General features: G+C 28.1%; 4 protein-coding genes and 1 long non-coding RNA gene across 7 annotated transcripts; 3 read left to right on the plus strand and 2 right to left on the minus strand.

Moving 5' to 3' along the window:
* The first annotated feature begins 993 nt into the window (after nt 1-993).
* Nucleotides 994-4679, plus strand: LOC132922572 (macrophage migration inhibitory factor-like). Its single transcript, XM_060986150.1, has 3 exons — nt 994-1239; nt 3278-3450; nt 4484-4679. Exons 1-3 carry the CDS (start codon nt 1132-1134, stop codon nt 4560-4562), a joined length of 360 nt encoding a protein of 119 aa, XP_060842133.1. The 5' UTR covers nt 994-1131; the 3' UTR covers nt 4563-4679.
* Nucleotides 4680-6233: 1554 nt separating this feature from the next.
* LOC132923229 (uncharacterized) lies at nt 6234-9304 on the plus strand. 2 transcript variants are annotated; one of them, XR_009661136.1, is made up of 4 exons: nt 6234-6988; nt 7114-7204; nt 7770-8578; nt 8682-9304. It is a non-coding gene; the product is annotated as an uncharacterized LOC132923229 (long non-coding RNA). The 2 variants fall into 2 exon arrangements; XR_009661135.1 differs by having other exon boundaries at nt 6235-7204.
* A 1060-nt stretch (nt 9305-10364) lies between these two features.
* On the plus strand, nt 10365-14607 carry LOC132921801 (splicing factor ESS-2 homolog). Its single transcript, XM_060985006.1, has 6 exons — nt 10365-10648; nt 11881-12040; nt 12366-12485; nt 13279-13379; nt 13454-14082; nt 14149-14607. Exons 1-6 carry the CDS (start codon nt 10598-10600, stop codon nt 14453-14455), a joined length of 1368 nt encoding a protein of 455 aa, XP_060840989.1. The 5' UTR covers nt 10365-10597; the 3' UTR covers nt 14456-14607.
* Nucleotides 14470-15599, minus strand: LOC132921803 (macrophage migration inhibitory factor homolog). The gene is made up of 3 exons (XM_060985007.1): nt 15296-15599; nt 14645-14826; nt 14470-14578 (listed from the first exon to the last, which is right to left on the minus strand). Exons 1-3 carry the CDS (start codon nt 15401-15403, stop codon nt 14491-14493), a joined length of 378 nt encoding a protein of 125 aa, XP_060840990.1. The 5' UTR covers nt 15404-15599; the 3' UTR covers nt 14470-14490.
* A 1480-nt stretch (nt 15600-17079) lies between these two features.
* LOC132922116 (ZZ-type zinc finger-containing protein 3) lies at nt 17080-21309 on the minus strand. 2 transcript variants are annotated; one of them, XM_060985464.1, is made up of 2 exons: nt 21177-21309; nt 17080-20909 (listed from the first exon to the last, which is right to left on the minus strand). In XM_060985464.1, the coding sequence occupies exon 2, from the start codon at nt 20895-20897 to the stop codon at nt 19725-19727; it is 1173 nt and encodes a 390-aa protein (XP_060841447.1). In that variant the 5' UTR covers nt 20898-20909; nt 21177-21309; the 3' UTR covers nt 17080-19724. The 2 variants fall into 2 exon arrangements, with proteins under 2 accessions (XP_060841447.1, XP_060841446.1); XM_060985463.1 differs by lacking the exon at nt 21177-21309 and adding an exon at nt 20992-21106.
* Between the last annotated feature and the right edge of the window lie 128 nt (nt 21310-21437).

A 21437-nucleotide genomic window follows, 5' to 3' on the forward strand; every position in this document is an offset into this window, starting at 1 on the left:
GATAATGTTTTTAGCTAAAAGTTTAATAAAGTATATATATAGTAAAAAATTTACTATAATATCAAAACTAACAGCACACTATCGAACTTGCTAACGAATATTTTCCATGGCGAACGTGTGCACAGAGACAACAGCGGGTACGATGACCTTTTAAGTTCATTATATCTCGTGCATACAAACATACAATCGACAATGATAATACAAAATTATTGTTAAAAATAGCATATGAGTTGCATATTATAATATCCAGTGTTCGGGACTTATAGCATTTTGATGTGTACAACGCGCGTAGTACCTTATAGGAGAGTTAAGACATGTATTTAATGATTATACGACAAGATCCTTTTAAAATGATTTAAGATACTTTTATTTACTGCGATTTATTACAACTTAATTAATGAACTTATAATAATATAGATTTTCTGAAACAAAGAGGTTCTGCTCGAAATGTGTCGATCTTCGTGACTGTCCTGACGACCGTGGCGAAAAACTTCGCTGTCCTACGCTCAGGGTGGGGATTGCTGGATCAGTAGATTCCAGCCCAAATTTCCGGTCTCGCAATCGCGTACGGCGTACGCCAGTGTCTTATTAAACAATTCTTCCACATAACAATTTGCATATTATTTTATTTATTCTAAAAATATATAGTATAGATTTTGACATTTTGTTTCACTGGCATAATAGCAGAAAATGGATTTTATCAAAACAATATTGCTAATTAATAATTGAAAATCCTCCCGTTCATTAAGTTAGTGATTTTGTTTTAATGAATGTTTAGTATTCTTAGAAATACCATGAGGTAGGTAATAAAATCTATAAAAACTATGACGATTATATCTAAATGGGTATTGCGTATATAATGTATTATATATAAGAAGACTATGAGATAATTGTTTATTGCGTCATTTGTTTTTTTATGAATTTATATTTTTTTTTTGTTCATGACACAACAGATGCTTATAATGATAAATACGAGAATACCTATAATATAATGAGAATATCTCATAAATTACAGTTGGTGTACTGGAGTTACTTACACTACCTATTTGTCTACTTGTTTTCTGTATAACGTTCTCGTTAATCTGCAGTTGTAATTTTTCATAAGTTAATTATTATAAGAAATTCAACAACATGCCAACTATAAGCATTACTACTAACATACCAAAATACAAAATTCCGCCAACTTTTTTAGCTGAAACATCAAAATTAATCAGCCAAACACTTCAAACACCAGAACTAGTAAGTTAAATGAATATTCTATATCTCCTACTAACACTGAAAGTTGAAACGATGTATTATTAACATTTTTAGAATGTTTCTATATTATGTAGTATGTACCTATTATTTACAATACTAATATTTTAGAACTTGGAAGTTAAACTAGATTTTATTTTCCTAGATTTGACTACATTTTATCACACTTAATTTTCAACATCTACATCTACTTACATTAAAATATTTTGCCAATTAACAACCCTTAATAGTAAATAATTCGATTTTTTTTATAATTTTAAGAATTATTACTTTATTAGTGGACACTATTCGGGATATTAAGGCAGTAAAAAAATAAGATAAAATTTGATCGTAAGGTACCAATATTTAATTTTGAATATTTCTATGGACTTATTTTTTAAAAAGATCTTTCGCCTACCGAAATATCCTGTATGCATTTTATGTTATGAAGATATGATGAAAATCTTTAGACCTTTAGTGATGTAGAACGGAACTCCTTAATTTAAATATTTCCAATAATACTATGTTTTAATTTACATTCCATATTTATAAATCTATTTGGTTACTTTTATTTAACTAAATAAAACAGCAATTTTCCCTACATTGGGACACTCCATAAGCTATTAATTATCACAGATACTTAAAAAAAATAGTGAATCTTACATAAATTGAATCTAGTATTTATTTCATATTTTTATACTAAATACTATCAAAGCTGGATATCACTATGTTATAATGTTTTAGATTAGTAGATGGTGTACCATCATTTCAAATTTTCAACCATAAAAATGTCGTGTAGTATATTAAAAATAACTTATTGCTATTTAAATTAGATAAAGTAATTCCAATCTTCAGTGCTGATGATCTTTCGTTTCGTTTATTCGTATCTAAGAACACGCAAACATGATTTTCCAAACTTTCGTTTTGGTGTTTACTTTGTGAATACGTTCGCATTTGTGAAATATTTATCATGCTGGTCGTTATTTTACCCAGATCTATTTTCTTATTTTTTTTTCATATTTTTGTTTAAACGAGTTAACCTTATTTATTTGTGTTCATTAATATTTTGTGTTTCACACAAGTAACGTGTTTAGTAGGCCTACTTATACTTTACCTATTAATCTTCACACACTAAAAAATATATAATAAACATTTGAAAAAACAAAAATTACCTACTTAAAAAGGCACTAAAAATAATAAAATAATTGTATTTCCAAAACTATATTATTAAGTAACTTCAATAACTTTTTCAAATCAATCAATCAGAACAATACAATAGGTACTTCATTATTTTTTAAGGTCCATGCAAAGCTGCGCCACAACTCTTTCATTTCTTTAATCTTTGAGTACAGCTACTGTTTAATAGCTTTATTTTGAATAATTACTTATATTACCTTATAATATATTTTTGTAAATAAAATTATTTTTTTCTTTTTAGTGGTTCTTGGGTACCCTTTTAAAGTCTGTTTCTTTTGCGAAAACATTTTAAAAACTTACTCAAATATATCCTTACAGTTTGACAATACATAATATATATATACGGGGTGATTCAAAATTTATTTTACAGCCATTTTAACACATCGATATTCAAAATAAAGAACAATTTATGATACGAAAGTTTTTTGATTTAGAAACATCTAAAATGATTTGTACATTTTATAATTTTTTTTTTAATATTTTAGAGGGGTTTTGAAGGATTAACTTTAGAAATTTAAATGGAAACCTATTATTTTTTAACAGATATAATATAATGGCTGTAACATAAATTTTGAACCACCCTGTATATATATTTATATAATGTGCGTATATGTTGATAATTGATTGTATTAGGTATATAAATGTACTTAATAATTATTACAATATAGCCAATATAGATACCTTTTTTTTTCCGTCAGCCAATATAGATATCTAACCTACCTACTTATTATACATTTTGTTATTATTTAATACACCTATTGGCGATGTATATTATCTATATATTAATTATTAAATTGTATTACCTATACTTAATGATTGATCAAACTTTAATTTTTAATTCTTTCAGTATATTGGTGTGAGAATCAAGGCGGGACAGCAGATGTGTTGGTTTAATAATGAATTACCATGCGCGTTAGGAAACATAACTGGAACTGGAAACTTTGGGGTTGATGAAAATAAACATTATGCGTCAATAATATACGATTTTCTTGAAAAAAAAATTGGCATACCTCAAGATAGGTAATTTCAGTATTAAATCAATTAATTTATATTGTTTATAATAATGTTACTATTAGTTTAATATGTAATTACCCCTATTATGTTATTTGTGTATAACCACTATTAATAAAAAATAGTTAATTAACTATAATTATTCAAATTAAAAAAAAAAAAAGTGCGAATATTTAACTTTATTAATCTTCTGTTCATTTTTACAATAGGTAGATACTACAGTTTACATTACAGTTTACAGTTTACAAATCGCTCTCATAAAAATAAGCTTTTAATAAATTTTCAATATTGATATCAATCTTTTAAAAGAAAAACAATTGTTTTAATAATTTAAAACTAAAATAATTATATTCTTTGTTTTGCCACTAGATACAATATAGCCCAAGAGACAACGATAGAAAGTATACAAAATAATAAAATTTAAACATTTAAAAATAAATCAAATTATCTACTAATTACAGAGTTAGTACCAACTACCAACACTATACCAACACTACTAAATTACCTACTAATTAAATAATATTATATACAGGTAATCAATAATATTCTGATTCATATAGTCTAATTCTATATGGTTTATACGCCTATAACAATATGTTACTTGGTATGTTTTATTTTGTTTTTAATTTGTTTTATTATACAATCTGTAAATATATTATTTTTTACAATGAGTATAAGTGTTGATAAGATAGGAATATAATAAAAATAAAATAAAATAAAATAAAAGGGACTGATCACTTGAGCGAAGAATCCATCCAGCGATGGAACTTCTTGATATTTTATTTTAAACATAATATTCTGCTCGATTTGTTATTTAAACTTGTGCAATAGTAACGACACTACTTTATTTAATAATCAATAAATATAATTTTTACTTTTTACTAAAATAAGTATCTATAATAATTAACAGTTTATTTAATCTTTTTATTGTACCTCAGCATACATTAAGTAAATGTTCACAAAGTATTAAAAATATCACATTACATCAGTATACAATAAATTATATCATACATTTAATACAAAAATTATTGATTTGTTGTAGATTTTATTTATCATTTGTGGAACAAAAACCATGTAATATTGGTGTCAAAGGCACGACTTTAGAAGAGATTATTCAATAGATTATTAGAAGTTCAATGATTATGTGACGATAAAATTATTGTTTTTTTTTTTTTATGACTTTTAAATCTATTATGTAATAATATTAATACTAATAAATAATTTGTTTTCATTCTATACACTTTATTGCCAATTACTATATAGAGAATTAATATTTTTTCCGCAGTCTATTTATGACTTTTTTTTATACAGGTACCTAGCCACTTTATTTAAGTATTTAATATTTTAAAAATTCAAAAATATCTACTCAATACGTTGTTTATTTCCCTTAATGTACTTTAATAACAGTCTATTATAGTCTATCTTCCTTGTAAATTTGAATAACCCATGCAACAGACAGCAGTGGTATATACTGAGTAGGTAAACAATCTAAAACAGTTTTTGCAAGCAGTGGCGTGTTTACAGGGTAGGCCGACTAGGCCTGGGCCTACCCAATTTTCATTTGACTGTTTGGTTCTATGTGATAGGAAAAATCTTCCCTAATAGTTACAAGCACACTACAGAACAAAACTGGCCTATCCAATTATTTTGTGCTGGACACGCCACTGTTTGTAAGACTCTTGATATTCAAAAATCTTACAACGCTCTTCTGATTAATATTTTAAAATAATTTTTTTATGGCCTGCATAACAACTTTTGCAGTTTTTCCTAAACATTAAAAGGACGTTGCATCCGCATGTATTATTGTCTTCGTCTTACACACATACGACATGGTAAATTTTTGTTCACCAGTTTCAATAGGTAATATGTTTTTAGTTTTGATATTAGAGTAAATTATTGATCAAATAACTGTTATATTGGCCCACCGATCTCATTTTGAACAGACTATAGGTAAGAATATTATTGGTTTTTTACGATATTTTAAGTTTTAAGTGAGATATAAGTATGAAAAATATTAAATATTTGAAAATGGTCATAATCAATGGTACAACGTACAAAAGTCGTACAACATTAGGTACAATAATTCGACTGCTGAGAGAAAACTCAGATTGAAAAATTCACATAGAAATGATATAATGCCCATGCCCCCTAATTGAGATTGTAACTTCTATTGCTATTATTAATATTGTATGATAAATTTAAATTGCATATTATAATAAATATTTCAATTTCTAAGATTTGAGTCCTGAGGTACAAATAAAAATTTCTTACCGTTTATTGCAAATTTTAATCACCTAAAGGTTAAACAAATATCATCTTTGATCTTCTATTATTGACACTTCATTTAATTCCAAACAATCTACATACTATCATATTAAGAGGCCATTCTGGTAGCGAAAAATCGGCCGTAAAAACATGCTTTCGTACTTCCCATTTTCCTCAGCTCTCGATAGTCGTAGAAATATGATTTATACACCAAAATAAACTTGAGAAGTCCTTCTAGATGACCTCGTTCCAGATTTTTTAATTTTTTTTCAAATCTCAGGTCTAGAAAATTTATATTTCTATATTTTCTTTATTATCTATATTTCTTTATAACATTTTAAAATTTACATCTTTACATAATTGTCAAATATGCACTTATAAATGAAAAATGGTCAACTATGCAAAATATGCAATTATACATTTTAAATATACACTCCTATTGCTATGAAACAAATTAATATTTTACATTGTTATGTTTTGTATGATTATTGAAAAACATGCAAACTCCTGGCCTACACATGGGTAACACATATATTTATAATCATAATCCTTATAATATAAAATATATAAATAATATATAATAATATATATTAACCATTGTATTATGGCGACACACTATTAAAGTGTTTCATACTTTGCGACACACAATAAAAAAAAAATAAGAATAATTATACCATTTAATTTTTGTAAATATAGTGTCAACAAGGTTTGTGCATTTAATATTAATTCTTCCCGCGACACGTTTAGACTTCCCCGGCGACACACCGGTTGAGAAACACTGACCTATATCCTTGTATAATATAGTAATGTAGTATTATTCGTCGCGTTGGTGTTGTATTTACAAATTTACAATTTGCCGCGTTTAATGTATACGATGTTTCAAATGTTTCAACCATTGATTAAAGAATAGTCTACTCTATAAATCTATAATACATAAATGATTTCAACTGTTTTTTGTAACATGATGTAATACGTATTTAGTATTTATAGTGCATGCTGGTCGATACATCGACCATAAACAATGAACATATTAATTTAACTCTATACATAGATATACAGAGACAGATCTGTATAGGTAGTGCGTTATTCAATAGTAACTTACCTATTACCTAATCTATCTTGAATAGCCTACAATTTCCCTATATAAAACGTAATATATTATAAATTGTAGTAAAAAATACTCTGGCTGTCATCACTCATCACCCATTCTGACCATTTGACACCGTTTCCGTATCTGCAGTCATACATTATTAATGGGTAAACCGGCCGCTATTTATCTCATGTAAGTATACCCTCACTACCACTTGTCGATTACTATTGCATCTCAGCCATCTGATTTTCACTACATATGTCTTTAAGGCAACTTTTTATAGTGCAATTTGCTTACATTACAATATATTTGTGCAGATTTCCGGTTGCTTACGCGATACTGAAAATGTTCCGAAGATTGATTCCAGTAATAGTCCAGTGGACTTGTCGAAAAATTCTGAAAGATCTGGTAAATTATTTTTTTCAAGAATATTACTATATTAGCCATTATTAGTATAATTTGAATATTTTATAAAAAATGTAATGGCTTATAAAAAAATGCAAAACTATTTTTAACCCCTGTAAGTTTCTACACTTAGCACAACATTAATATTTAAATTTAAAGCATGTTATTATTATTGTTTTTTTAAATTCATAAATCTGAATTTTTGATATGTAACTAGGTATGTGTTATGACCACACATGTAAAATTAAATTAAACAATATTATTCAGTATGTAACCATAGTATAGATTAAATATGACTGAATAATTGTTAATTTAACTAGGTATTTTATAATTTTTATAAACTGTTAGGTACTTTTATTTATTTTTAAAGAAAATTTGCGTGGTGTAAGTTGGGGGTCTGTAAACGGATGTCGATCGGTAGTAAATGCGAAAAAAAATTACGCAATAATCATCATTTGCGTAGTTCGGTAGTTCAAAACAACCAACAGCCAGCTACGAAAAATTGTTTCGTCACAGTATTCTATCTTAATAAATAAAATTGTGCTGTACTAACCATCCTTATTTCCAGATACAATGAGATGAGCGTCAAAAAAGAGGCCAAAAAATGGTGCACCGGTGTGGCGGACTACACTTCCCAGCTGGGACTGGTGTCCGCCATGTCCGGTGACCAGGAGGAGCGGCCAACAGCAGCTCAGGTGAACTGCATGTCCCTGCAGGAACTGCTGCGAGACCCGGTGTGAGCGATTATATACCGTCGTGGTTGGGCTGACCCAGAAGAAGCGAACATCCAACAAACAAAACTCTCCACACCATCGGAAAAAACGCGTTTGAGAGACGCAGTGCCCTGATGGCCAAGGAGCCGGAAACGGTGACCAAGGCGTCAGGGCCACTCTCCGCGCCAGCCGAGAAGCCGGAAACGATAGAAAAAGCCTTTATACGCAGAAAGTTTCAGCCGCCGAAGGAAAAAAGGAAGGCCCGGGAGCCAAGCCATTTGTTAGCCAGAAATATCGGCTAGCTAAGAAACCCATGCCGACCACGAACCCGGAGGCCATCTCACCGAAAACCCATCCTGCCGAAACCCATCTCTCCGAAATATAAACAGCATTTTGTTTCATTAAAATAATAATTGTATAATATGTTTATTCAAATAAAGTCGTGGAATCGTAAAAAATAAATTAAATAATTTAAGCATTAACTATGTACTTATACGACAAAATGTTAGTAAGAAGAATTAATTTATCATTTTATAATATATAATGAAATATTAATGAAAAATTTGCGTGTTGTAGGTTGAGGGTCTGTAATCTGTATAAACGGGTGTCGATCGGTAGCAAATGCGCAGAAAAAAAATTACGCAATAAACATTTGCGTAGTTCGGTAGGTAGTTCAAAACAACAAACAGCTACGAAAAATTGTTCCGTTACAGCATTCTATTTTAATAAATAACATTTTACTGTACTAACCATATCCTTATTTCCAGATACAATGAGCGTCAACAAAGAGGCCGGAAAATGGTACACCGATGTGGCGGACTACACCTCCCAGCTGGGACTGGTGTCCGGTGACCTGGAGGAACGGCGGACGGCAGCTCAGGTGAACCAAAGTCCACTTAGGAACTGCTGCAGGACCCGGTGTGGGCTGCTATATAACGCCGCGGCTGGGCAGACGGGCGGTGGACAGCCGACAAACACAACGACTGTAGCTTAGCAGCCAGTGCTCCTCTCTGGTCATAGCCAGGAGAAAAGCAACCGCCGCAAGAGCAAGCGGAGGAAAAAACGCGTTTTGCGGTAAATGGACCCATTGCCGAGATAACCGAGGAGCCGGAAACGATAACCAAGGCGTCAGGGGGTACACCAACCGTGAAAGTATAAGAATAGTAGCACAGCAGGCGCGGCTCCGTAGACAGTTCCAGAAGCTAACGGAGAAGAGGAAGGCCAGGGAGCAATAATTGGCTAGCCAAGAATACCGGCTAGCTAAGCAACCCGCGCCAACCTAGCTACTCAAGCTAGGCCATCGGACTACACGAGTAGCTCACCAAAGCCGCGGGATTGTAATTTTTGATTATTGTGTTATGCATCATGACTACATCTGAAAAATATAAAAGTAAATAATTATTATACAGTAAAATACTCAATATTAACTTTAACCTAATAACTCTATTATCAACGGCATACATGTATGTCACAGTGGATATTTTAGGGAATTTTTACTGGGTGACATTAAAAAAATAAATTCACTCTACATGTCATAATCAAAAATTAAAATCAATAAATATTATGAGCCTAAAAAACTTTTTTGTATTAAATATTATATAATTCAATATTATTTACCTACTATATTACTGTATACTTGCGCAGTTAAAAAACCCATTGACCACGAGTTCAATGAATAACATCAAATGAAAAAATTAAGAAATTAATTTTATTTAACTAATTAAATAAATTAAAAACTATGGAAACTAATATATTATCTTAAAAACATAAAATAGCGGACTGTAGGTTGGAAACTCCTGGTTTAAACTGTTAAAAGGTTTAAAGTTAAATACATTTTAGCTATAATAGCTTGTAGGAACAATAACTAAAATAAAATCGAAAACAATTAATTTGTAGATATTTGGCGGAACGACTGAAGACCTGCAGATGAAACATGTTATATTTTTGCGTGGAATAAATTTAATTAATATTCTATGGGTATTGGGTACCTATGGTGAATGGTCACATATGTTTTGATCAAAGACCCTCAACTAGGGGTTAATATTTGGCTTTTTAAACCCTCGGCTAATCGTTATTCTAAATTATTTTTATTTTTATTTTAATTTTCGTTTACTTCAAATATATGTAGGTTGGAACAATGAGCCATAGTCTAAGGTCCTACGAATAAACAAATATAGAAAGTATTGACTAGTGGCACAAATAGACTATGGAACAATTGGTAGTTGGAACAAATGTACATTTTTGGATATTATGTAGTTCAATTTAAACAAAATATGTACTTAAGATTCTTTGTAACAACTATTTTGTGAAACCAAACATTGTGATTTGTCTTATGACCTTGCGCATGAAAAAACAATAATAAATAAACTAGACAGACCAATTTTTATTGTTCTATGACGTAGTTACTATTTAATACTATTGTCCTTATCAACATTTTTTTTGTATTATCAAAAAAATAATTTCATTTTACAACTCGAAATAGTTAAAATCCTGAACTTGGCTTGCATAAATGCATTCAAAGTAATAAAGTTATTAGTTGCATGTTATCAATTATGTCAGATTATATTATTTAAGAAGAAAGTGTTTAACTATAGTAAATTCTACTAAATAGAAAATAACAATCTACTTCAGTATTACAACATATTTTCTTATTCATACAATTACCTAACCCATACACCATAAGATGGCTGAAAAAAAACAACAGACAGTTTTGCCCGAAGAGGAATATTTAGAGGTAATTATATATAAAAATGTATCTTGTGTATGCTTAGAGATGAAAATATCTTAAATAGACTATACAGCTTCTATAAAAATATGTGTAGATCATCTCATTAGTCATTACTCATTACATAACTGTTATTATTTATTATGTTTAAGTACTAAGTAGTGAACTAGTAATGAACTTAAAATCATCAAAATTTTTATGTGAATAATACAAAAACTACCTATATTATTTTAAAATGTACTATTACTATATTATGTATATGAATTATATCTACTTTTATTGATTATTTGGTACAAGTATTAGTAGTAGTAACATTATGTCCAAATTCTTGTACAAATACACGCAATTGATTGACCGTCAAACATTTTACTTATTGCATTTTTTTATATTAAATTTTCAAAAGAAATTAACTAGAATAATAAAATAATAGGAAATAAATTCACACGGTAGATACAACTACAAAACTTGTACTGACCAATACTGTCAGACATCAATTTTTATTGATTTAAGATTATTACACAGGAAATATAAGTAGTGGATCTAGATAACCACGTTAGATTTACCATAGATGTGTCTAGACAAGCTAATCTAAGTTTTAACATTTCAACGATTGTCTTATAATATCATACAAATTACAAGTATTTACCTCAGTATTTACTTTGTAATCAGTTATACAATTTATATAAAAATCATGTTAGTGTGTAAAAATCTTAAAATAAAATTTCAAATTCATATTTTGTTCCAAAAAAATACTCCAAAATCTAAAATGTCCTAAAAAATTAAGAAAATTACTTAAAAACTAAAAAATGTGAAATTTAATTTCTTATTCTCATTCAAAAGTACATAATACAAATTTGTGACAATACGAGCATCGCACAATAAGCTTTGGAAAATAATGCAGAGCATCGAAATCTTAGCTACATTTGTAATCATTTATATTTTTTCCCAAGAATATTAAATAATAATAACTAATTTAATGAATAATAAACTAAATAATAATAAATTGATATTATATGTATAAAAATAAAAAAATATTTTTTAATTTTGATGCCAGTAGAATGATTATTATTTTTATAATTAAACATTAATTTAATAGTGACAAATATAATATTTTAATATTATAGCTGAAAATGTATAATTTTAATTTTACAATTTTCTTTTTTACATAGGAATTCATATTTACTTATGAATTATTCCAAGTACAAAATTTTAATTAATTGATTTTTATTTGTTTGTTTCAGAGTATTGGTAAAATTATAGAAAGAGATTTCTTTCCAGATTTGGAGAAATGGAAAGCCCAAAAAGATTATTTAGATGCAGTTCAACAAAATGATACAAAGAAATTAAGAGAAATATATGAAAAGTATAGTTTAAGCAAACGATTGCTTATTGAACAACCAGGTGATTTTACAATTTAATAATTAGTTTTAAAAATAAAAAAGTAAAGATTTAATATTTTGCTAAAGAATCAGAATTGAAAATCTGATTGTTCCATTATGAAAATATTTGCTTGACTGTTATTATTGTTTCTAACTACAATTTTGATTATGTTATTTTAAATACATTAAAGTAATAAAAAAATCAATTGCCTGCTAATATTTTCTATTTTATTTTATATAACTATAAGTTATAACGTATTGACTACCATTCTACCAATAATGTTGGTATTATTTATTAGCACTTACCAGTAATATTAGTATATTATATTTCTAATTTTTATTCACAGATGCAAGCCCAGATACATTTGAGACACCACAGCCAACTAAAGGACCAATGAGTAATAGAACTGTAAATCCTACAGATTTAGATGATGGAAAACCTGATGATTCTAAATCAAAAGACACTGGTTAGTAGATAAAATCATTTAAAAACAAATTTAATTAGTACTCTTGAGTTATCATGACTATCACATAATTGGACTCAAGGTGCCAAGATTACATTAATTTTTTTGTTTTACTCACATAATTTATCAAGATTACTATAATATTATAGATACGGTAGGTATAAATTACTTAGGTTAAAAAGGGTCATCACAAAATTTAAAGCAAAAAAACAGTTTTGGTTTAAACCCTACAAGCTTTTCCTACACGAACACAAGAACAAAATTGAATAGAATGTATCTAAGATATTAATTATAATATAAAATACATTTTGATATTGTGACAATTAGAATAATCTGTATAAGTATTGCTTAGAACACTGGTTCCCAAACTGGGGGGCGTGTATATATTGCTAGGGAGGCCCCAGCAATTATTACAAAATTATCCTAAGAAAAATGTTGTTAGCATTAACATTAATTATTAAGTTCATTATGTATTTTTTTATTTACTATTATTTATATTTTATAATTATTATCATTAATGAAAAAAATAGTCATTCCGAATATTGTAGTTTATTTTTAAGTACACCATAAAAGATAATCGATTTTTTTCAATTTATTGGATGGGCGTAGAATAGAAGAGGTTGGGAACCACTGGCTTAGAAATTAAAGTAGTTATACTAGCCTAGAAAAACAATTTAATCTAATGACTATTAATTTTTGAATTATTGCAAATGTTGAAATGTCTTAATAAAATGTTTTATAATATGTAGTCTATATACATATTATACATAATTATATTATACAATTAATTTTTCAGAAATTATTGGATTGGACAAATTTTTAAGCAATACTACAAGTGAAGATAATCATAGTTTTAATGAAATTATTAAAGAAGCTGAAATTCAATATAAAAAAAAGGTTTTCATTTATAAATATTTCTTTTTAAATTAAATGAATAATAAAAAAAACTTATAATCTTTATTTTTTTTTAGAATGCGTGGTTATTTGAGGGCGAAAAAAAAGCATTAGAAATGGTTGATAAACTTGAAGTACCTTCAATTGAAAGTCAAGCGTCTAATACAGAGCGTGCATTTAATTTAGATTCGTGGGCATTTAAAAACAAAAACTATATCATGTATATTCCTGATGGAGTAACATTAACAAAAGATGAACTTATTAATATGGCATCTAAACGACAAAAAATTGACCATTCTAACACGAGGCTCAAATTAAACCCATTTGATGAAAGACATAACAAACAGCAACTATGCAGTTTAGCACACATGCAGACAAGACAGTTAGACGGCAAAATTGGAGTTGATGGCAAAGAATTAACTTCTTCTACCCCTAAAATTAACGGTTATGGTTTTGTTAAAACTCCATCTCCTGCTCCTGGTGTTAATCAAAGCCCACTGATGACTTGGGGAGAAATTGAAGGTACTCCATTCCGTTTAGATGGCAGTGACACCCCACTGACTCCTCATAATTCTGGACCTATTTTCAAAATACCTGAACAGCCCAAACGTGAAAGATTAGCACACGCACTTGCTGAAAAAGCTAGTGAAAGTCATAGAAATAAAAAAATTAAAGCATTGGAAACAGCCCGAAAACAGTTATCTACGTAAGGAATATTATTTTTTATATGTATTATTTAATTTTTTAATTTGTTTTCTTTATACAATTTCAGACCTTCACCATCCAATTTAATGAATAGTCCATTAGACCGATTGAATTCTATGTCGCCAGCAGCTCAAAGACTTATATGCAACCGAATAAGTAGTGATAGAAGTAGAGATGCTGCTTTAAGAGCATCTTATAGTCCGTCACCACATACAACTCCATCTGGATCACCATCAATTTCGGGATTAAAAGGCAACATTAAAAAATCTACACCTACCCTTCAGAAAAAACCATATGAAGTACCTAAAAACCTTACTGATAACTTATTGAATATTAATGTTTCCAAACGTTCAAGAGCAGTAGATTTCTTTTAAATAATTAAATAATATTTGTATTTTATAATTTATACTTAATTTTTATTTTGTAAAAAATTTGATACAGTAGTATTAAAGATTGTAACGTTAGCTGCATCTTGTTCCACAAATGATATTGATATACTGAAATAAAAATCTTGTTAAATATTTTATTTTTATAAATAATGATTTTTTATAATATGTTTATACTTCTTATTAGTTAGTTTTAAATTATCACTGATGTGCTTTACAAGTTTTTCAGCATGTCCAATATTTTGTTCAGGACTGATTGTTCCAGAACCACGTACTATTTTTAATGTTCCCAAAACACATGGACCATCTAATCCATACCAATATATATCTTGATCAGTATTTATGTGCACAACACAAAACTATAAATTAAAATAGGTTACAATTAATATCAAATTTTAAACAATAATTATATAATTTACATTTTACACACTATTTTGTATTAATATGATTACAAATGTGCTGTAAATTGATATTGATTATTGTAAATTACCTTCTAAAATTTAGTCTAAAAATTATATCTATTAAGTATTATTATAAATTATAATTTACAAATTTTTTAGATATTAATTTCTGTACCAAATCAGAAATTGTTCGTTAAACTAACACAACAGTATTTAATCTTAACAATTAATTATTTTAAGAAATATTGCCTAAATATTTTCATAAGTTTACCATTTTAAAAAAACCAACAGAAGACCAAACAATATTTTATTTTATCGACATACCAGAGCTTGGTTTATGAAAACACCAAGCTAGAAAAAGCTCTGCGTCATCTTTCAGTGTTAATTAACAATTTAAAAAATGTGTGTAAGTATTTTATTATCTTACGTTTAATGGTGATTTAAATATTTGTGCCAGTAGTTCACAAGTCTGAACTGCAAAGTCTAATGGCACAGAAGTCTTCGACAGATTGGTATCAATTTGCAAAATTGGCATTTTATTTTTATGTTTAAAATGAAAAAAGATTTAATTACAATTATCACAAACTAGGTAGAGTTACATTAGAATATTAATTTATTCACTATTATATTAAATAGAGACGTTTTATTATATGATTTTAATACTTGTAAAATTGTAAATACAGATCACATAATAAAGTGGTTGGGTTATAAAAAAATTCAATAGAAAAAAATTAAATCATTATATAGTAATGTTGTGTTTATCTGTATGTCTGTACAAAGTACCTTTATTTATTTTTAATATACCTAATGAAAAAAAATGTATTTATTATAACACAGAATTGTGTAACAAAATGTTTATTTTTTACTACATGCCTATAATTATATAACAAATTTCAATAATAAAAAAAAAACATATGAAATTGATATTACTAATAAGTAGGGCTGGGATATGTATGTAAATACATATTTTTACTAAAACATGATAAATTAATTATTGCAAATTCATTTCATGTGATTTTCAGTAAAATGAAACATATAAATCCCAGCCCTACTTACAAATTATAATGACTCAATATAAATGTACACTTATAAGAAATCTAGTAAATACCTATTTGTTATTATTTATTTTTTATCAAAAAATTATAGTATTTACTAATTTCAATGTTAAATTTCCGTTTAGAAATGCTTAAAACTCTAATCGTCAACAATATAATTAAATATTAAATGACTTTTCTATACAAATCTTTCCTAAAGCCAATTCGAGGTTACGGCCTAGTCGGCCTATAATGCATTAGGCCCTATACTATAGAGTATAGACAGTGGTGTATTACTAAAAATATTCGTGGGTATACGCCTTCTAGATCTTGGGTGTCAATGATATACCTATAACATTGAATCAAAAAAAATTTTTTCTCGCTTCGCTCGAATTAACTAACAATCTTTATTCTAATTATCAGTACCTATCACTTTGACCAAAGATTAACTTTAAAAAAATAGTACAGTCAAAGAAATTAGAATGGTTACTAACTACCAATAACTTAGTGCACTAATCATGATTGCTAGGGCCCGGAACTTGATGCGTTTGCATCTTTTTTTATAACGATTACATTCGAGACTCGTCTTTACAGAAATTTAATTCATGAAATATAGAATTTAATAGTACAGTTTATATTTTGTATTTTTAGGGAATTTTATGGTCATTTTTATAATATTTTTAGTGCATTTTATTCATTTTTGAAAATTCTAACAGGTATACGGGGCTATACGGCTGTATACCCGCGTATCGTCGTTTATTTAGAGAGTACCTATACGCTAAACAAAAAAATTGAGAAGTAAGTATACACCGTATACCCTCCAATACACCACTGACTATAGAGTATAGACTCTTTAGTACTTCTTTAGTCATACTATAGGTACATATTTTGACATTTAGTGCACAATGTTTTAGTCAGATAAATAAATCAATAAAAACTATGTGGTGGTACACAAATATTTATATTTTATTTCACTATTACGATAAATACAATTTTCATGATCTCCAGTCTCCACGAATATAATTATAGATGAGTTAAATTTAATATACACAAATTTGAAATTTTACTATGCCCCTAAAAAGATTCCGGTCGAGTCATGCGCACGCCTGCAGTGGTACAAGTATGTATACAGATGGGTTTGAGCTTTGAGGATTCAAATCTCCTGCGAATTGCTTTCAAAAAATATTTATTTTTCGACATAGCTATGTAAAATAAAATTTTGAATTTGTTTTATTAATTATATTGTGCAAGATCTGACTAATGACATTCATGAAAGGACAGTAATAAAATCCCTATGACTTAACTTTCGGAACTGGGAAAGTGGGAAATGAACGAACTCCGGAATGCATTGTAGGCCTATAATCAAATTTGATATTTAATTAACTTCGAGTTCTGAAAAACTCGAACACGGCGATTGTGGCTGACTACTCGCGCGTGGGCAAGGCGTCACCCGGACGTTATATTGGGATTAATCATCGCACGTGCATCCTGAAATGCGTAATGACGCACTTGGAATAGGCCAGAAGTGACATGAGTAGAGGGTCGGGGGGGGGGATCAACTATATAAGGGGTCGTGATTTTACCAGTTAGTGCGAGCACCTTCACGCCAGTCTACATCAAAATCTTGTTATTTGGACTTAGAAATATTTTCAATTAAAAAAACACAGAATATTTTTGTCAATTTTATTTACTTGATTAGACTTCATCACACTGCAACAACAACTAGTTAAATGTACAGTTTAAAAAAGATCATAACTTATTTAAGAACAATAATATCAAAGAAAGGCTTCCATGGAGCCCTGGATAATAATCTTACCTTTAAATTTTATAATAGGTCAGTTCACTCAAATATCAAAACAGCTCAATATTGAAAACTGGTGAACGAAAATTTGCTATGTTGTACGTGTGTAAGACAGAGACAACACATGCGGAATGCGGATGCGGACACTACATCCTCTCCTCTTAATATATAATATTTATCTACTTAACAGAATATTCGTATGTATATATAGACTATACTCGTAGAGTTACATGAACAAGTTCATGGTCGATGTATCGAACTACATATGCGTGCGCTGTAAATACTAAAAACGTATTAAATAATGTTTCAAGAAATAGTTGAAACATTGTATACATTAAATGCTATTAATTGTAAATACAACACCGACGGATACAGCAAGGATGCATAGGGATAAAGCTAATTTAAAAGGCTTATAGAGTTATAGGTACCTATGCCTATAAATTCTAAGAATATATTTATAACTTTTACAGTTTTACCTATATACATTATACATATAGTATGTTCACGCTAAGAAGTAAGACTGGAAGAGGTATCTACCACTAAATATTTCAATAGGTGATCTATTGAAATGGAGTTTTGAGGAATGAAAGGAAATAATCAAGTCCAAAATACACATTCTCAGACAAATTTTAAATTGTTAACTGTCGTACCGCGCACGTCACATAATATGCAATACAAATTTTTTTTTTTTTAATGGCAACACCATTTTTTCCCTACAGAGTTAAGTAGAGTATTTTACTTAAAACAAATTTTTGTATAAAAAGTTTTTTTCTAATTACAAAATTGGCAAATTAAATTTAATATTTGTGAATAATCTTTTTTTTAACGATTTTAACGTAGCTACTCGATAAATGTTCTATGGATTAAATTATACTCAAAAAATATTATCTCCAATATTATCAATAGGTAACTGTTTGTAGATCGATAAAACATAAATAAACACTTATTTGAGTCATTTATTTCCATAATGATAATTAGTGAGTCTGCAGCATGACAATATATATATTATATATATTATATATATATACTAAATAAACGTTACATCGTTAGAATTTTTAAAAAGTTTGGAATTGAATTCGTGTTTGGAACACCTATGCAGAAACTTTAAACAATTTATTAGGTAGTAGTTACTATAACTAATAAGAAATTCAATAAATCAAAATTGATCGGTAGTCCCGACAATTTTACGTAGGCACATACAAATTTAAAAAATGCAAAATATGGAAATTTAAACTTAGTATTAAGTTTCTCCATTTCATAAAACAAATTTATAATTCATCTAGAATAATCTACGACCACGACCACTATAAAACGTCTCAAACTCTAGTTATACACTCATAACTCATAAATAATAATATACGATCGTAATATTTAAATTTAAAAATTAAAAGTATGACAAATTATTTCAAGTAATTGTGTGTTTATTATTATTTTATTTGTTTATTTCGGTTTTTTTTTTATATTTTTGTTTAAATGACAAGCACATTAGGCCAATTTATTGAATGAACATTGAACAAATATAAAATAGAACATAGGATATTTAAGCTTATAGTATGTTCACAAAGAAGCTTTAAAAATGTAACATATTATGTACAATTATTCAATTATAAATTATGTTTATATTCTTATTCTAGACTTTTTAGTTCTTAATGAGTTGATAATAACCAATTTATTAAAAGGTTTATTTTTTTTTTATAATCAAAAATAAAATATTCAACATCTATTATCTTAGCCCCTAATCTAGGGTATAGCCAACACTAAAAATTGTTGTAAATTTAATTACATAAAAAATTATATTTATTATTGAATAAAATTGTATAAATTACTATTAATTTTTAAATACTAAAATAAAAATTATACTAAACATTATTCTACAGTGTTGATTATAGTTATTAAAGTGTTATACTTTAATATAGATTAAATTACAATCACTGATTATGAAATGAATGGCTTATTAGAAAAATAAAAATAAATTTAAATTTTAATTCATGATACAATACAAATAATAAATATAAGTAATTCTACACCATAAAATTTGGATCCAAGTAGTTTTGAGTTTTAAATACTAAAGGGACATAATTTTGGTCAACGAGATTGTCATTATTATCATCATTGGCCTGAACAGTTCTAATAGGAGTAACTATGTGATCCATAGGATGTGGAGGGTTTTCAAGAACATTTCGAACTATGTCAACTATGCAATCACTGCAAAAATTAGTACTTTTACCAATAGCAGGACAATCATTGCAATTCCATCTTGTTCCAACAATAGGGGATGACTGACACATGCAACATGCAAAATCAATATGTACAATAGGATTATTTTTTTCTGTAAGTTTGTCTTTTAATACTTCATCTAAGATTTCTAATTTTGTCTTATTATTCATTTCAATATTTTTGTGACTTACATTGAAGTTATTTCTATTGGCATTATAAACATCAACATCATCAATTAATGTTGTAGATGGTATAAATGTGGTTGGTTTTAATAATGCACCAATATTTTTATGACTTAATGATACAGTTTTTTTATTTAAATTTTTTGAATTTGCATTAATGGTTTTAATTGAACCAACTTTTTTCATTTTCATATTATACTTTTGAACTCTACTACAGACTTGTCTCAAATTTCTTGTACCCAAAGCATCAGCTATTTTTCGGTATCTGTTACTTTCATTTCTTTCAGGTGGATATTCGATTAAAAGTTCTTCAAGACGCAATTGTTCTTCAACTGTCCAAGGTTTTTTAAATGTTTCTGGTTTTTCCATTTCTGAAGTTGTATTGTTTGTCTGTGGTTCTTGTTTATCAGAGACATTTTTATGTCGTAAATTAAAATCACATACTTGTTTAATTGGTTTATTTTCTGTTTCATCATTATTTATATACACTGACCAGTCAATATCTGGCAACGAATGAACAGTAACTGATTTTAATGTACCTACTTCGTCACGTTTAAGAATTTTCTGCAATGTCAACGAAGGATTTTTTGATAAATGATCTTTTAACACGGCAAGTTTTTCAATATTTTGAATCGTTGTACATCTTTGTACTTCAAGTATAGCCAAAGATTTCAATAAATTTTTATAATCTTTATTATTTTTTAATAAGTAAAAGTCTGTTTCAAAATAAAATTCTGTTGCGTCCAAAGTTTTTGAATTGGATACATTATTGGTATTATTAAATTGATTATCCATTACAAAAATTATCTGAAAAAAAAAATATAATCAGTCTTACAAAATCTAAAAATACAGGAAAAATAAATACTAGCATTATATTTAGTTAAATTACCTGAGAAGTAAAATTATATTGAATATTATTAATGATAATTTATTTTATAGAACACGTTCTATACTTCTATAGTGCCCTACTTATACTAAGGTCTATACTCTATGAACACGACTGAAAATAATCGTTTGATAACGACACATTACCCAGCACATTGGTATATTTTATTCCATGACAGTAATACCCACCTGCCACCACCGCAACTATCACCATCACCGGGCAATAGGCATCCTGTATGTCTGTGATCTAAAAGAAGAAAAAAAAAATTCCATACTTTGATACTTTCATTTCCCCGTTTGCTTCGCTCGTTCTCTTTAATGTCGCGCTGCGGATCGCGATAACTGCAGTCGTCCCTTGGATTCTATATTTTTTTTTCAAATTTTTTTTTTGTTATTTATTTGTCGTCTAAGTAAATAATTTTTTTTGTTGTTTGTTTAACTATTTGATTT

This window comes from Rhopalosiphum padi, chromosome 2 (assembly GCF_020882245.1).
Source record: "Rhopalosiphum padi isolate XX-2018 chromosome 2, ASM2088224v1, whole genome shotgun sequence".
NCBI lineage: Eukaryota > Metazoa > Arthropoda > Insecta > Hemiptera > Aphididae > Rhopalosiphum > Rhopalosiphum padi.

What these genes read in the sequence shown, in the direction of transcription:
- LOC132922572 (XM_060986150.1), top strand. Translation starts at nt 1,132, where the DNA reads ATGCCAACTATAAGCATTACTACTAACATACCAAAATACAAAATTCCG. An exon ending in CACTTCAAACACCAGAACTA is followed by an intron (nt 1,240 to 3,277) that starts GTAAGTTAAATG and finishes TAATTCTTTCAG; the next exon opens with TATATTGGTGTGAGAATCAA. An exon ending in ATTGGCATACCTCAAGATAG is followed by an intron (nt 3,451 to 4,483) that starts GTAATTTCAGTA and finishes GATTTGTTGTAG; the next exon opens with ATTTTATTTATCATTTGTGG.
- LOC132921801 (XM_060985006.1), top strand. Translation starts at nt 10,598, where the DNA reads ATGGCTGAAAAAAAACAACAGACAGTTTTGCCCGAAGAGGAATATTTA. An exon ending in CCGAAGAGGAATATTTAGAG is followed by an intron (nt 10,649 to 11,880) that starts GTAATTATATAT and finishes TGTTTGTTTCAG; the next exon opens with AGTATTGGTAAAATTATAGA. An exon ending in AAATTCAATATAAAAAAAAG is followed by an intron (nt 13,380 to 13,453) that starts GTTTTCATTTAT and finishes ATTTTTTTTTAG; the next exon opens with AATGCGTGGTTATTTGAGGG.
- LOC132921803 (XM_060985007.1), bottom strand. Translation starts at nt 15,403, where the DNA reads ATGCCAATTTTGCAAATTGATACCAATCTGTCGAAGACTTCTGTGCCA. An exon ending in TATTTAAATCACCATTAAAC is followed by an intron (nt 14,827 to 15,295) that starts GTAAGATAATAA and finishes TTTAATTTATAG; the next exon opens with TTTTGTGTTGTGCACATAAA. An exon ending in TTAAAACTAACTAATAAGAA is followed by an intron (nt 14,579 to 14,644) that starts GTATAAACATAT and finishes TTTTTATTTCAG; the next exon opens with TATATCAATATCATTTGTGG.
- LOC132922116 (XM_060985464.1), bottom strand. Translation starts at nt 20,897, where the DNA reads ATGGATAATCAATTTAATAATACCAATAATGTATCCAATTCAAAAACT.